This window comes from Carassius carassius, chromosome 37 (assembly GCF_963082965.1).
Source record: "Carassius carassius chromosome 37, fCarCar2.1, whole genome shotgun sequence".
Taxonomy (NCBI): Eukaryota; Metazoa; Chordata; class Actinopteri; order Cypriniformes; family Cyprinidae; genus Carassius; species Carassius carassius.
In genome coordinates, this window is record NC_081791.1 from 19,779,563 (window position 1) to 19,797,077 (window position 17,515).

Here is a 17,515-nt window from a genome sequence, read left to right on the forward strand (position 1 = left end):
ACATCCATTTGGTTAAAACACAAATTAAGATGTTTAATGAAATCCGCTCTATGTATGTGTATCTATCATTGTTCAGATGTTAAATTAATAGTGTTTAGAATATAAAGCGATCACATCTCTTCACAAGACCGCGCAATTCATATCGATTAATTTGACTTTGCCTTTGTGAACTTTTTGGATCTTCTAAATTTTGGTCACTTGGATTTTCAATGGATGGACAACAACCTTGTTTGATTAAAAATACTTTAATTTGTGCTTTAAATAGTAAACAAAGTCTTATGGGTTTAGAATGACACGAGGGTGAGAAAGTCTTCAGAATCTTCATTTCTGGGTGAACTATCCTTCTGACAAAAATTGTAAATATATAAGATAATTTTTGTTTGGGAATTAAAATGAGGCTGAAATAAATCAAATAAAAAAATATTAGATGGAAAAAAATGTGAAAAAAATTCAAGTACTGAAAAAATAAATTAAAGCTGTGATAATAAATAATTAATTAAAATAAATAATAATAATAAAAACTAAAATAACAAAAATACTATATATATATAAATAATAAAAAATATTAATAAACAGTATAATAGTATATAAACAGTACTAAAATAACACTGTAGGACACCCATGACTCATTTCACAAAGCTCGCATATGTTTTGACAGTTATGCAAGGTGATCATCAGTTTTCAAAACTTCACCTACATAGCCCAGAAGAATCCAAGCAGTGTTTTACAACATTCACATCACTCACCTTCACAGCAGAGGCTACCTCCTCTGGAAGCTGCACATCAAGACCTTCCTTGCAGGTGTAGAGGCAGTCGATAACTTTCTTGTTCTCCAGTTTGCCGGAGCGGATCATGAGTCCAGCTAAGTTGCCCCTGAAATACTGAGTCATGCGAGCGCTGCCACCTACACAAACCCAGAGGGGGACAGAACCTGTTAGATACCAAACGTTTGCTCTGCTGTGCTCAAGCATGCACAGTGTGCACAGGCCGTGTGACTGATGCTCATGCATGTTAAGTGTTCAATGTTGGTGCAGGCTGCTGCGTCACACAGGATGATGGATAACCTGATTCAGGCCTGCGGCCTCATGCAGTTTTTGCTAGGAGAAAAAAAAGCAAATAAATGGGAATGAACACAAAGTGGCACATAAAAAATGAGGCAATATGACTGAATAAATCTACACATATTTGCATATTTCTAAATGGTTAATGCTATGTGTTTTTGAACTGTCTTGTTATCAACATTCAAGGAATAGGTGACCCAAAAAGGAAAATCTGGTCATTATTTATGTTGTTCCAAATGCTGTATGCTCTTATTATTTCATAAAACGTACAAATAGAGATTTTTTGAGAACCTTACGCTGCTTGCCTGCTCCTAACAGTTACCGCATCTGTCAAGCTCCAAAAAGACATAAAAACTCACTGAAAAGCATCATAAATGCAGTCTGAAAAATGCTTTACACAACCTTTCAAAAGTTCAGTCAGCAAGATTTATTTATGTTTATGAAAGATTTATCCACATTTATTAGATCAAAAATACTACAAATAATACTAGAATTTAAAATATCCGTCTTTTATTATTTATACATTTGAAAATGTACTTTATCCCTGTTATGGCAAAGCTGAATTTTATTTTATTTTAATTTTTTGATGAACAGAAATTTTGAAAGAAAACCAGTGATGTGGAATATAATTAAATATTTGTATCACTTTCATTTGTCTGAGCTGAATAAACATTTTAAACTGAATATATAAAAAAATCTTACTGGCCCCAATGTGTGGAACAGCAAAGCATATTTATTATTTTTATATAAATAATTTATTATCTAACATATTAATAAAAAAAATCATATTTTAATATTCATATTTTTTTAATATAATTTTAATATTATGATGTAATCTTTCCCTTCAGCAAAGTTCACAATTAGCTCTCAATTCACTTCCAAAATCCTAAATGCTGAAATGACGAGCTTGCTTAGTTACTACCCAACGCAAAAAAAAAAAAAAAAAAGAAAAACCTTGCACAAATTAGTCAGGATGGATTATTTTATCATGTTTGTTTGACAGTTTGACAGAAGTTGCTGTATGGAAAATTTTGAAACAATAATTTTCATTTTTGGGTGAACAGTCCCTGTAAGATGAAAATGAAAGCGTAACACTGTATGTAAAGCAATGTCCTCTATAGTGTGACTGTGTGAAGGACACAGAGATGCTGGAGCGGTCAGAATGACCTCAGCAGTAATGTGACACTGAGTGATGCTGTAAAGGCAGCAAGGTCACAGAGTCAGAAATGAGACACTGTCTGCTGCACTGATACCACTGGCATAAATAATCCTGCAAACCGCAACAAGGAATGCAGCCAAACCCTCTGATTTATCATAAAAACATGCAGATCCCTAAGGTCAGTTGGACTTGTTTTGCTTGTAATATACTGTCTGCTGTGTACTTCTCCAGATCTGGAAGCAAACTGAAATTAGATGGAGCTGGACTGATGAATTAAGAAAACAGAATGAAGAACAAGACAGGCAGGGTTTATGACATGGCATCTCTCGACTCAATTGCATCATGCTACAAATGTTATGCCATTGTAGACAAGCTGTGCATGAATGGTCTTCCTGTAGCTGAATGACATGCTGCAGAAGAACCACATATGTGCAGGGCATTAACAGACGTGCGTTTGGAAATATTAGTGTCATCGGGAAAGACAAGGGCAACCTGTCAAAGACTCTGAGAGAGTCTCAGTATCATTGTCATGTCCTGAGAGGTCTGTGGAGGTAAGACAGAAGAGCAGGGAAAGACCAGGGCTCAGTATAGTCAAGGAAAGAAAGTCACTTGATACATGTTGTCATGCGTTAAAGACACCCAAGAAATACTTCTAATACTAGAGAGCATTTTATACACTTTATAAATATGTAAAACACTATATAAATATTTTGTAATTGATTAAATGCAATTTATTTAAGAAATATTGAATTAAAGCTAACTATTCTTATTATTGGTTTTGTTTAGGAAAGTTTAAAAGTAATGCATTACAATATTGCGCTATTATGTTACTTTTGCATTACTTTTTGTCACCTGAACTGGGTTGGCTTATTAATTTTTAATAAAAAATAAATAATTATATTTTGGGTAACTGAAAAAATGTTTTAAAATGAATGCATTACTTTTCGTTACTTGGAAAAACAAAGTAATCTGATTACTTAACTTGCATTACTTGTATTGTGTTACCCCACTGGTTATAATAATAATAATATATAATAATAATAGAAAAAAACAACAACAGAGTTTTGGTTCTTTGTGCTTTTACCCCCCCCCCACACACACACACACACACAAAAAAAAACAATAATAATAGTATTTATTAAACTTTTGAAAGTACACTTGTATAAATAATGACATGCAATAAAAGCCACAAATCGTTTTTAGATTAAATGAGGTCTTTAAGATTATCTAAGATCATCTGACATGCATCAATAGATTTCATCTTACATCTATGACTGGGGTTATGAAATAGGCATCTCTACAAACTGCAAAGACAAACTACTTACTAATAAAGAGAATGTTTAAATTCCAACTGCAGCTGGTGACAAAAAGGTTTGAAGTCTAAACCTGAGGTTGCATCACTGTGCGTTGAGAATCAATAGATCATTAATGAGAGTACCTTGCCAGCAGGCGCCGATGGTGAGCTGGGTTTCGATCTTGGAGGCATGCAGAGGGTAATCCTCCGTAACCAGGAAGGGCTCGAAGTTGGAACCATCCACAAACAAAGTCACTGCTGGGAACTCAATGTTTAACACGTAGTGATGCCATTCTTTATCACACACCTGGGAGGAGAGATACTAGATCAGGGCCTGTTTAACTACAGACTGCATCAGCTAAAGCATTCAGAAAAACCTAAATGGTCTTTCAGATTTCGAGGACAGTATGTACCTACCTAAATGTACAGTTAGGTTTGTTTAAAGCAAGTCTTTTAAGGTTTTTAATGCTAAGGATCCTCAGTTATGATGATGCTCTAGCAAGGAACCCCCTTCCTAAAATATAACTTTTCAGGCATATATTTTCATGCATTTTTACTGGGTCAGAAAGGTAGAAAGTGTAATATTGGCCATTTGGAGAGAGAATGTTATGGACAGCTTTAAGTATGAGGTGACCTATTCATCACTGGCGAGCTAAACATAACACAAGGGCGTCTTTCAAAACGGAGTGCTTCTGAAGGGGCTCAAGTTGACTCACTTGATCGAGTTTCCAGTGGAATTCAGCTGGTTTGTAGTTCTCAGATTCGGTAGGCTCCTGACGCAGCAGCAGCACAAGACGACAGTTGTGTACATACAGAGAGTAGTGGTGCCTGTTCATCTCTGCAGAAAATACATAGACAGGAATAAAAATTCACACTTGTGTCAATGAGAATTCATGTAAATATGCTTGATTATCACACGACTGATGTATGTTACAATTTTGTGGTGCACTGAACATCATGTCTCAGTATGCATGGATTGCCACAGCCGCACTATCCTAGAAAACAATGAGCAACTTTCCATAAACGGGGGCATAACTGTGACATAATCAGCCTTACATAAGGGCTAGCAGATGAGCTTTTTGTAGCGCAGGGAATTTTGCTTCAATGACCAGAGAGTGAGATCATAGTGTGAGATTCAATTTCACACAACTACCATAAGCAACCCTTTCGTAACCTTCAAAATGTCATGAGACGCCACTCCAGTAAAATTTTTACAGCGCATATATATATATATATATATATATACATACACAAACAATTTTTTATTTTTTTTTCTAATATGTTTTTTTTGTAGTTAATGCATTCAATTCCTTTTAAAGGAAACAAAACAAAACAATTCAGAAATTTGCAATGGAATTTATTTCAGATTATGTGTGTGTGCGTAACACTGGATAAGGGGAATACTGGGGATTTTTATTTGTAAATAATTGGTATATGTTACCGCATATAAACAATATAAACAAAACAAAACAAAACAAAACACAAAACAGATATTACTGACCCCACAATTTTGAACAGTTGTGTATATTTATGTATATACATTTACATAAAACCAACAAAAAGGTGATTACTAAAGTGATTATTTTTATGTAATACTACACAGAAAATGCCTGATAGATATCATGCGATTAAACTTTAACACAACAACAATAATAATAACAGAAACTAAACAATATATAAAATATATTAATAAAAAATATAATAAAAAGCTGCAATAAAACAGTGCAGTCAAGTGCATTACTTATTATCAATTTTACAGTGTCATACTAAATAAATGTGTTAACAGCTTTAATAACACATTAAATTTAGCAGATGAAATAACAAGATGACTTTGACAGCCCTACTGAAGTAAAACGATGAAGAGGATATGCAAACATTGAAGCCATCATCACCCTCTCAGACCTGTCAGTGTGTTTTGTGTGTGAATGTCTTTACCAGTCTTGTCAGAGTTGCAGAGTATGGTCTCCTTCTCCCTGCCTCCAGGTCCGTGTCTCATCCACACCGAGATGGTGAAGGGCTCTTTCAGGGTGGTGCTCACCACACCCTCAGGGACCTTGATGGCCTGGGTGCCGTTGAACTCAAACACCTGGTCGCTGTCGTGCCCGTTGTCAGTGGGCAAGCCGACAGTCCAATTGGCAGAGTTGCTGGGAGCAGGCAACAGCTCCACAGTACCAGCACTGGCACCTGGATGGGCACACAAACAGTTATTCATCACAGTATCCCAAAATATTGGTTGCATTATGGTTCAGCATGTGCCTGTGGGATTCTGCAGGTATTACGATTATATAAATTAGTCTAAAATAGTTTAATGTAATCAGCATTTAATGATCTTGATGTTAAATGTAACTCTATTATAATAAGGAAGTCGGGACTCACCGCACAGCTTGTGCAGGAATTTTTCGGAGTAGGTGTCGCGGTCACAGCCCTTGCCGATGTGATTAGTCTCCAGCATGATGCTGGCCTGAATGGAGGTGATTGGCTCCTCGCAGGTCTCCAGGTGCATGCTGGGGAACAGGGCTAGACTGCCTGTACCAGGCTCATATTCAATCCTTTTATTAAATCCTATTATCAGAGAGAAAATGTGTCATTCAAAAAACAGATTATTCTGTAACAAACTGACATTAGTTAACATGACATAACAATGAAAAATACCTGATATGATTTTTTGTTTTTACATACACTACCATTCAAAAGTTTGGGATGGGTACAATTTTGAAAGATAGCATTATTCTGAAATATTGTTATATAATAACAGCTTTCTATGAAGCCAAAGCTGAATTTGTATTATCTTTAGTCTTCAGTGACACAAGATAACTCAGAAATCATTCTAATTTCATTCAGAAATCATTCTAAGAAGAAAAATAATCATATTTATAAAATGTAAAAATCACTTTCATCTAAATTGCGCTCCTGGTAGTAAATGGAAGCAGTTCCGGAAGGATGACATATGAGGACGGCTTTGCACATGTGCCGCTCAGAAGTGACAAACCACCGGTCACTATGTTTTTAAGCTCAAAGTGAGCGGAGCGGGACATCGTTATCTTGGCAGCGCGTCACCGCAAGTCACTCCCTGTTAATCGAAAATGGGCAAAAAGGCGGGACCTGGTTACTGAAGACCTAGCTCACGTCGGCAGCAGCAATCCACTCAAGTGGCCACGCCCTTAATTCTGCAGAAATTTAAGGTTAATATAATTTAAATGGATGAGTTATGAGAAAAATTCACCCCCTCACAGTTGTCATGAAGGGGAAAATTAGCTATATAGACCAAAATAATTTTTTGTCCCAGGCTATAAACATGTTTTTTTTTTTAAAAAGTTGGGCATTTTAACATTGGGGAATCTATGGGATTGACTCCCTTTTGGAGCCAGCCTCAAGCGGCCAGTTGATTAATTGCAGTTTTAGTCACTTCCTTGTTGGCTTCACGAGAGAGAGCAGGAGGTTGCCGCTTGGCACAACTGTAGGGGCAAACTAGATTAAAGTGATTATTACGTTTTATATATGGATATTCTTCTTACAAAAATAGATCAATTCGCTACAGGAGGCCTTTGTTTACCCCGCCTAATTTTAATTTTTGGGTGAACTTACCCTTTAACTACAATCTTTCGCTATAATGGTGGATTTGTCTTTTAAACTTCTTTGTCCATGTACACAACTTAGCTGAGCTTTCCCGCCTTAAAAACAACAAAATAATACAGCTGTGTTTTTGTCTAAATCTATGAGATACAAAAAAATCCAGAGGTCTTTGATACCTTGCCAGCTTGGTTTGCATGTGGGCTTAATGTTGATTTTTACAAGAACATCCTCAGATGCGCGGTTTTTACCGCAGTCATATGCAGTCACGGTGAGTTTGTACATGCGTTCCTTGCTGTAGTTCAGCTTCTCGGAGTTCTTGATGTTGCCTGTTCATATAGAGAACGAACAAGCAATAACCTCAAGCCAAATTGAATACTTAAATTCAGGCCACAACTCAAGGTGACAGTTTGCTAACGTTACTGTTAGGTATGCTACAGATCCTAAAATGGCAGCTTGTTTCCACAAATCAATTTTTATCGGCACATGAATAACAATGACATAGAAGTCAATATCACTCTAAGGGATATAACTTGGGGTTTTGGCAGGAGATCTGAATTGGCAGCACTTACCATCCTTGTCAATGGTAAAGGGCACATCGGGGGTGACAATCTCATAGCTGCAGATCTGACTGAACTGGAAAGAGCAGTCAGCGTCCACGGCCTCCACCTTCAGGATGCTGTCATACTTTTTGCCCTCTATCACTGTGGCTTTGTAGGACTTCTCTTTGAACACCGGTGAATACTCGTTCATGTCATTCACTTGGATGTGGATGGTAGCCCTGGGTGACATCAAAACGTCATTAATAAACTAGAATTGGACAAGTGGGAATAAGCATGCCAGTGACGCAAGTCTTGTTTGATAACAGATGGATGATTAATTTAGGCATGCTCTGATGAGGCGCAGTCATTCACAGGAGTGAACAGGAGTGTTCTAATATCTCATTATGTGATATCATAAGAATGGGATGTTTCAAATGGGGTCTAGGGTTTCTTAATGCCACAAATTTTATTTAGAAATAAGAGATAAAAAAGCATGTCTTAGATTTGCTAGATCTAAAAAAAAAAAAGAAAAAAAAGACCTTTAATTAATTTTAAATTTAACAACCAGGGTGAAAGTAAGAATAGAAGCAAATCGGTTTACTAAATTATTACATTTTTCTGTGCTGGATTTTATTATCACGTTGTTGTGTAAGGAAAATCTAATGTAAACCTTTATTTACAGCTGACTTGCCCATAGTGTTTTTATTTATGGAAAATCATGAATTATTTTTTAGACTAAAAACTAAATTTGTGTAGAAAAACTTTTCACTCAGAAAAAGAAAGTAATGCCCTGAATTAAATGTGAAATTTTGAAGTAGAAACAATGGAATGGTATTTTCTTGTAAAATATACTTCAATAATGTTTGTTTTATTTGCAATTAAAAAAATGCATACGTACGTTTTTTTGTTTTTTTTATGTTTTTAAGAAATTAATAATTTTATTCCCCAAGGATGCCATGAAGTTTATCAAAAGTGACAATAAAGACATTTATAATGTTGCAAAAGATAAAATAAAGCAGCACTGTTCTCAACATTAAGAATAATAATAAGAAATGCTTCTAAGGCACCAAATCAGTATATTAGAATGATTTCTGAAGGATCATGTGAGACTGAAGACTGGAATAATGGCTGCTGAAAATTCAGTTTTATCTTCATAGGAATAAATTACATTTCATAATATATTCAAATAGAAACAGTTATTTTAAATTATAATAATATTTCTAAAAAATTACAGTATTTTTTATCAAATAAACACAGCCTTATATGTATATAGAACAAGATATGTTTATCCAAAACTCTTTTAAATACATTTTGACACAACCAGGATGCTTACGTGTACAATTCTGGCTCAATTCTAGTGCCACTGCAACTATTCATTCCATTTCTTTTTAATTTATCAATAAAAACTCCCAAACAAGATACGCACTTGTGAGATTTCTTCATGTTGCTGCCATCAGGTCCCTCTCCACAGTCGTAGGCCTGGATGGTGAAGGTGTGTTCCTTTTGCAGCTCACAATCCAGTTTATCCTTGGCCCGGATCACGCCCTCGCCAGTGGATTTATCCAACACCACCGCCTCGAACGGCACATTCTGCCCATGAATCCTGAAGCCGCAGATCTCCCCTGCAAACGGCACACGTGTGTTTAGTCAAGCCCACCCGTGAGCCAAAGCGCCAGCTGCTGTTCATGAGATAAAAGAAACCCACAATGAAATTATAACACATCACACTCAAATAAGAACAGCCAAAGTTGGTTTGGCAGCCAAAGGGATCGAAACACTGAGGGGAGGTGGGAGGTGAAGGTGTCTGTGGAGGAAGCCAGAAGCACTGTGGGATGGGGGTGAGTATTTGGGAGGTGGAAGGGAGGGTTAAAAAGGGGATACCGAGTGTCTGGTCCAAGCCATTTGATCACATTGCATCCATTCATGCAGTAAGAAACCCAGAATGTGGACAGGCATTTCACAGGAATACTTAATATAGAAGGACAGGAAGGAAATGATATGAACCAATGAACAGATATCTGTTGTGTTTAATAGCATAGCATATCTAAAGAAGTACTTAAGGTGTTTTAATGCAGATTTTTGGTTAAAAGGAACACATTTTAACAAGAAAGAAAGGTTCAAATGTTAATCATGGGGCGAATGAAAAGGAGTTATGACAGAGATCTAGCGTCCTTTCAGAAGTTCACAAATCAAAGCAAATATACAAAAAAAAAAAAAACTCATTTGGAGCTTAAAGTTAGATTTAGGCGTGAAGGAAGTCTTCCTGTGCAATGTTGTCTCTCTCAAACCTTTAAAAAAACTGAAAGAATGAACCAAAGTAAAAACTGAGGAGCAGAGGCAGTAAACTGAAAGGCTGGATGAGAGCTGGGGTTAGAAATATCCATTTGCCTGACATCCACATCAACCAGCAGTAGTCATGCCGTGTATTTAACATTAGTGGAGGAGAGGGTGAAGAGGCTCAAACTACAGATCAAACCACACCACAGACCGGACAGCAGAGAGTTTGCATCATTTAACAATCTCAGCAATGGCGTTTTTGAGCAGGAACTGAACTCTGGAGTGTCAGAGTCTCACAGATTTAAGATCTGTCGTGTTCAAAGCGAACCCCTAAAAGAGACTTTACAGGGAGGATGTCTCTGAAATCAAACTTTTTAGGCGTTCAGCTTGACACCCCCCCCCCCCTCAGATAACTAGTGTACGTTCATTATTTCCCTTCATTTCTTCAGTTTTGGAGCTGAAGTACTGTTAGCATCTGCAAACTTCAATGGATGTCTCATGCATAGATATTTCTAGATACTGTTATCCCCGCATCACACTTGTCATCCAGTAGCTAAATTTTAATTTCCAACAAATTCAAAGCAAACCAAAAGGAAGAAGAACTGGGAAGAGATTAAAAAGAGCATGACAGGAGTTTCCGTGTGAAGTGCCGATTTCTTTTGTATTTGCGTTAGTGGTTAATAAAATGGTAAAAAAGGCAGTAGAAAGAGCCCATCACCTTCTTTGGTGAAGGTCACCTCAAAACTCTCTACAAGAAGGGAGAAAAGATGAACCCAGGTCAGTCAGAGAAGGAATGAGATGCAGAGAAACACAGACAAGAAAGAGAAGACAGATGTCACAGAAGCAGCCGAGGACTCAAAATACCTCATTTGACTTTTCACATTGTTCAGATTAGGGTTGGGCGATATATATTCAATAATTATGATCACTTTGGTACAATATAAAATTAAACAACACCGTGAATATATGAATAATTGTAATGCACTTTTAACTTGGCCATTAAAGTTCTTGAAGAGCATGTCACAACCTCTTTATGAGAGCATAGGGACAGTCTGAATAGGGCCTATGACTTAAAAAAAAAAAAAACTAAAAGGCATTAAATATTGGTATTCATTTCCATGAATAGGTTATTACTGTAAGAGCTCCAATTCATCAGTACATTTGTGTCATCACTAAAACACAATTATATTTTTCATATATTAAAATGTTAAAAAGAGATATGTAGGTAAATAATATACTCCTACTTGATTATTTATTTTATTATTATTTCTAACCAAATAAATGAAAATGTTTAATCCAAGAGGTATAAAATACAGAAACAGCAAATTAGATATTTAAAAAATAATTAATTAATAATAATAAAAAATTTAAGAAATTAAATAAATGACAATAAATGTTTATTTATAAAAGATATTTCTGAGCAAATGCATATTTTGTACTATATTGCCCAGCCCTAGTACAGATCGCTTTCATCTTCCTTTACTGCAAGGACAATATCTCACAGACACTTTCAATTGTAGCAATCTGCATCATGCTAATTCTGAGGGTATTCTGGCCCTAATATGACTTTACAGCACAAAACATTATACTTTGATGAGTCCACATTAACAGTCACAGAAACACAAAAAACAGCCTTGAGCACAGGAGGAAATTGCCATAGAGTTCCTGTTAAAGGGGTAGTTCACCCAAATATTAAAATTATGTCATTAATGACTCTCGTGTCTGTGTTCCGAAGATGAACGGAGGTCTTACGGGTTTGGAACGACATGAGGGTGAGTCATTAATGACATAATTTTTATATTTGGGTGAACTAACCCTTTAAGGTTAACAATTAATAAATGGTGCAACCATAGGAAACAATAAGGGTTAAAGCCAAAAATAATTTGATAGTAGTATCAGCACTAAATAAAATTAGCCAACTTATATATATATATATATATATATTGTTTTTTTTTGTTTTTTGTTTTTTTATAAAAGTTTATCATATTTTTTCTGCTTGGCTGTCTGCTAAAGGGTTCTGTTTGACCCTATCTGTGGCTTCGCTGGTGGACCTGTCCACCTCGTTTTTACCCTTACAATTAGAGATGGATTTTCCATTAGGATCTGCTGTTCAGAGCAAGTCATGCGGTGGAAGCTTTGTGCCTCATCAGTGCATTCTTGAGCTTTAATGACTGAACATCCCCACACTTCCCCTAAAACCCAGACTGACGCTTCAGTCTGCATGCCAAGAGCCAACTTATATAGTCCTCCAGTTCCCATCAGGCAAAAACACAATGAATATTGATTCATTCCCTCAGACTGCTATATTGCACAGAGGAATCGATGAAGATAAAAAGACAACAGCTAAAAAGTGAGAGAAAAAAACTAGTGGAGGGACTTTGATTTGATTTGACTTCTGCTTCATTACTGCCTAAGGATTGAAGTTTTAGAGGTCTGAAGTTTAACGTTTAAGGACTTGCTCAGAGGAAATATTGAAATTGACAGCGAGCTGGTACTGAATAGTCCACTGAAAGGAATGTAAGAGCTCTCTATAGAGTACATCATTTCTGCAGTGAAAATCGATGCTTGGAGCTGGTTTAGAAAAGGCCAGCAGAACATCAATCATGATGCTGCATGTCGGCCCCTAATGGGACACTGCATCCTTTGAAGCAACCTGTCATATACACTAAATAAATCTACATGTTCTACTAAAACTCTATAGAGATTTACAACCCGAATTCCGGAAAAGTTGGGACGTTTTTTAAATTTTAATAAAATGAAAACTAAAAGACTTTCAAATCACATGAGCCAATATTTTATTCACAATAGAACATAGATAACATAGCAAATGTTTAAACTGAGAAAGTTTACAATTTTATGCACAAAATGAGCTCATTTCAATTTTGATTTCTGCTACAGGTCTCAAAATAGTTGGGACGGGGCATGTTTACCATGGTGTAGCATCTCCTTTTCTTTTCAAAACAGTTTGAAGACGTCTGGGCATTGAGGCTATGAGTTGCTGGAGTTTTGCTGTTGGAATTTGGTCCCATTCTTGCCTCATATAGATTTCCAGCTGCTGAAGAGTTTGTGGTCGTCTTTGACGTATTTTTCGTTTAATGATGCGCCAAATGTTCTCTATAGGTGAAAGATCTGGACTGCAGGCAGGCCAGGTTAGCACCCGGACTCTTCTACGACGAAGCAATGCTGTTGTTATAGCTGCAGTATGTGGTTTTGCATTGTCCTGCTGAAATAAACAAGGCCTTCCCTGAAATAGACGTTGTTTGGAGGGAAGCATATGTTGCTCTAAAACCTTTATATACCTTTCAGCATTCACAGAGCCTTCCAAAACATGCAAGCTGCCCATACCGTATGCACTTATGCACCCCCATACCATCAGAGATGCTGGCTTTTGAACTGAACGCTGATAACATGCTGGAAGGTCTCCCTCCTCTTTAGCCCGGAGGACACGGCGTCCGTGATTTCCAACAAGAATGTCAAATTTGGACTCGTCTGACCATAAAACACTATTCCACTTTGAAATAGTCCATTTTAAATGAGCCTTGGCCCACAGGACACGACGGCGCTTCTGGACCATGTTCACATATGGCTTCCTTTTTGCATGATAGAGCTTTAGTTGGCATCTGCTGATGGCACGGCGGATTGTGTTTACCGACAGTGGTTTCTGAAAGTATTCCTGGGCCCATTTAGTAATGTCATTGACACAATCATGCCGATGAGTGATGCAGTGTCGTCTGAGAGCCCGAAGACCACGGGCATCCAATAAAGGTCTCCGGCCTTGTCCCTTACGCACAGAGATTTCTCCAGTTTCTCTGAATCTTTTGATGATGTTATGCACTGTAGATGATGAGATTTGCAAAGCCTTTGCAATTTGACATTGAGGAACATTGTTTTTAAAGTTTTCCACAATTTTTTTACGCAGTCTTTCACAGATTGGAGAGCCTCTGCCCATCTTTACTTCTGAGAGACTCTGCTTCTCTAAGACAAAGCTTTTATAGCTAATCATGTTACAGACCTGATATCAATTAACTTAATTAATCACTAGATGTTCTCTCAGCTGAATCTTTTAAAAACTGCTTGCTTTTTTAGCCATTTGTTGCCCCCGTGCCAACTTTTTTGAGACCTGTTGCAGGCATTAAATTTTAAATGAGCTAATTAAGTGGATAAAAGTGTAAAATTTCTCAGTTTAAACATTTGCTACGTTATCTATGTTCTATTGTGAATAAAATATTGGCTCATGTGATTTGAAATTCCTTTAGTTTTCATTTTATTAAAATTTAAAAAACGTCCCAACTTTTCCGGAATTCGGGTTGTACAATGCTTGGAGCAAAAGTCTTTGCTTTGAATTCAATCAGTAACCTAACATTTAATACATTTCACAATATTTTATTGTAGGCCTAACACATTATATTTTACACAAAATGTTTTACACACATATATATATAATAACCATTCAATTAATACAATATAAAGTATATAAATAATACAATTGAATGAATGATAAATTCATTTCAGTACAATGTGATGTATTTTGTGATAAATAAAAAATTTATCTATCTATCTATCTATCTATCTATCTATCTATCTATCTATCTATCTATCTATCTATCTATCTATCTATCTATACATTTAAATAAATACAATATAAAAGCAATATATAAATAAATAGTTAATAATTCAAATAAATTCCTATTCGGTATAACGTTAATATATTTCATTAATTGTCAGAAATGTATTATATTTCATCAATTGTCTAGCATGGTCTGGTTTAAATGAATCTAAATGGCACAGCAGTTCTCTCACTGATCAGAGTAAAGTGAGTTCGTCAGCATGGCACTATGTCCTGAGCGGCCCGGCACTGGCAGAGACGCTAAGAATGCGACAGTCACCCACACAGCCATGTGATATTTCAAAGTGAATTTAAGAAAGCTTGTTAATACAATCAGTGTGCCAAATGTCTGCACTCTCACAAAACAAAGCTTACTTTAATGATTGCTTATGAACTATCAGATGAATTATACATTTATGATGAGATTATCAGTGAAAAATGATCTAAATCCGTTGATATTTATACAAATAACTCAAAGTAAACCACATTAATGCACGTGGACCAATCTTTCTCCCAAATGTTTGCCACTACTTTGATAGCAGTGTCCCATATTCAGGGTGCACCGGGAGAATAACGAGGACTGCTACTAAAACCGTGAGAAAGGAGCGAGTGCACTGACAATGGACCACTGCATAAAGAGATTTGAAACGAGGTCAAAATAAATCTCAAAGTGATTAAAAAATGGCTAGAGCCAATGCTAGGGCTGCACATTCCCTCTCACAGGAAACAAGCCGAGTAAGGAGAAATTTCATTGATCTTGATATCAGAAGAGCTCTAGAAGTCTGGCGACCAGCTGCTTGGCCAACGAGAGAGGCAATTTAAAAAAGTGACGGGTTTATAGACTGCCTATCTTCTACTGTACTGATTAAATATGAGCTTATTAATGCAACATGCTTAAAAATACCTCAGTTGGATCTGCTAACTTATTATCTCCAATATGTGGAGAAAAGATAAGGGAGAAGCACACCACCAACATCCATCATAGCTCGCACCTGGACTTCGTAGGAATCGGTGGAACTCAGTGTTTTACATATTCAGTTTTGCACTACATTTACTGCTAAATGTCTAGGGACGCAAGCAAAAGTAAACTCAAGAAGCATAAAGCAGTAAATGTAGAAACAAACAGCTCCATTAACCTAGAGCATTAGAGACTCCAAGAATATCTACAAACCTAATTACCAACAAGAGCGGACTTCACCAAGTTCAACTGCAGGCTGATGATATCAGGTCTTTTATTCAAAATGTAATTATGGTTTGTTATAGATCTATTTTAAGGTTTAATTTACAAAATGCGAGTAGGAAAGCTTTTTCATAGCATCAATACATTATCAAACTAAAGAACCAAGAGTCCAGGGCAAAAGAAAAACCATTCAAAACAAGTTCACAAAGGACTTTTATTATGACTCCTACCTGACTAAATGAAAACCAACTGATTTTCAAAAAGATAAAGGTGACCTTTAGAAATATTGTGCTGACTTTTCACTGAAAACATGAATAACAGTATTTTATTATAATACGCCCTTCAATTTGACAGCTTTAATAACTGGAAACAAATCAGGTGCATATACTCCAGTCATCAATGCAACAAACTTCTAATGATAAAAATGAAAATTCTGTCAATATTTGTCACCCTCATGTTGTTCCAAACTTGTAAAGCTTCTGATGTGTAAAAGGTGAATTTTTAAAGATTATGATCATATGATCAATGATGTCAAAAATCGACTAATTCCCTGGTATTTTGATTGATTATTATTAGTGATTAGTATCATTGATATACTATTAAAGATTTTGTTAATATTTTAAACAAGACTTTATTTTTATAATTGTTTACATTTTAATTTTAGGAATTATGTTATGCATTTTATAAATGTCTATATTATTCTATATTATTTTTATGAAGCTTCTTATTAGTTTTAGTCATTTTAGTATTTTAACATAAACATTGCACTGCTGAAATGAACATTTTTATTTTGTATTTAATTTCAGTTAATGCTTATTATATATAATGGAAATGTTTTTTGTTACTGTGTTTTGTTATTGAAATTTTCCATAAATAATGATTGAAATTTTTCTGATCATCTCACAAAGCTAATTTGAAAAGTGGAATAAAACACTTAAACAATATTAACTACTTTTATGGTGCTTTCTGTTAATTCCCCATTCACTTTGATTACATAGAAAACCACCCCTAGGTGGTAAGAAATCCCCTTTTTATGGAAGAAATTATGACAGAACTTTCATTTTTAGGCGGATTATCTCTTTATGGTTTGGAAAGCATGAGGAAGCAAAATGGCTGGCAGCCTCATCTGATTCTGAGACCAGAAGATGGAGGATCTTACCTGCATAGCGCAACGGGGCATCTTTATCCAAGGCTATCAGCGGAGGGTCCAGGAGAACTTTGTCATCATTTTCCGTTACGATACCATGATACGTGGTCTCAATCCATGGCTTGTGCTTATTTACTGTTGGGGAAAAAAACAGGAAAAAGTAGTTTATTTTTTTGCTGAATAAAACCAAGCACAGACAACAACAACCAATTATTTGGGTTTTCTGTGAGGATGTGTCAGCACAACTGTACGCCAGCTTAAAGCCAGAGCGCAAGATCACACACTGACTAGTGCGCAGTGGCATTTGCCGCCTCTGTTCGAGCTGAGAGCACGCCGAAGCTCAGCAGCTCATTAGTGTTGACTGAAGGCTTTGAGCTCTGAAAGCGAGAGGACAGATGCACTGTGCTTCAGCTTCAGACTGCAGAAACACTGCAGCAGCAGCAGAGGTTGACGTGAAGGGCAGATTGCTCTCTTCAACGGCTGATCAGTGCCTGTACACAAAATGTGAGTACATCAGCAGTTGCTGAGCGAAAAGCATACTCCTGCAGTGCTGATCTCATTGTGTGCAGACCTGATAGCGCAGGGAAACTAATTGAGCTCAGCAGACTGATGTCGTAAACTGCAGGGTCAATCACGAAGCTGTCAGTCTGACCGAATCAACCTTTCAAAACATAGCTCT

At 36.3% G+C, this 17,515-nt stretch overlaps 1 protein-coding gene across 4 annotated transcripts in view; it reads right to left on the reverse strand.

The window, feature by feature from the left end:
• Nucleotides 1–17,515, reverse strand: part of LOC132118306 (calsyntenin-1) — a 37,335-nt gene that overhangs the window by 3,813 nt on the left and 16,007 nt on the right. Inside the window, exons 2-12 of one of the 4 annotated variants that reach the window (XM_059528059.1) lie at nt 16,849–16,971; nt 10,622–10,651; nt 9,053–9,248; nt 7,657–7,865; nt 7,264–7,413; nt 5,891–6,076; nt 5,450–5,698; nt 4,231–4,352; nt 3,659–3,821; nt 2,713–2,763; nt 747–904 (exon numbers count right to left, since the gene is read on the reverse strand). In XM_059528059.1, coding sequence (XP_059384042.1) covers nt 747–904; nt 2,713–2,763; nt 3,659–3,821; nt 4,231–4,352; nt 5,450–5,698; nt 5,891–6,076; nt 7,264–7,413; nt 7,657–7,865; nt 9,053–9,248; nt 10,622–10,651; nt 16,849–16,971 — 1,637 coding nt within the window. The remainder of the gene's footprint in view (nt 1–746; nt 905–2,712; nt 2,764–3,658; nt 3,822–4,230; nt 4,353–5,449; nt 5,699–5,890; nt 6,077–7,263; nt 7,414–7,656; nt 7,866–9,052; nt 9,249–10,621; nt 10,652–16,848; nt 16,972–17,515) is intronic. The other 3 variants (XM_059528061.1, XM_059528060.1, XM_059528062.1) reach the window with 3 other exon arrangements.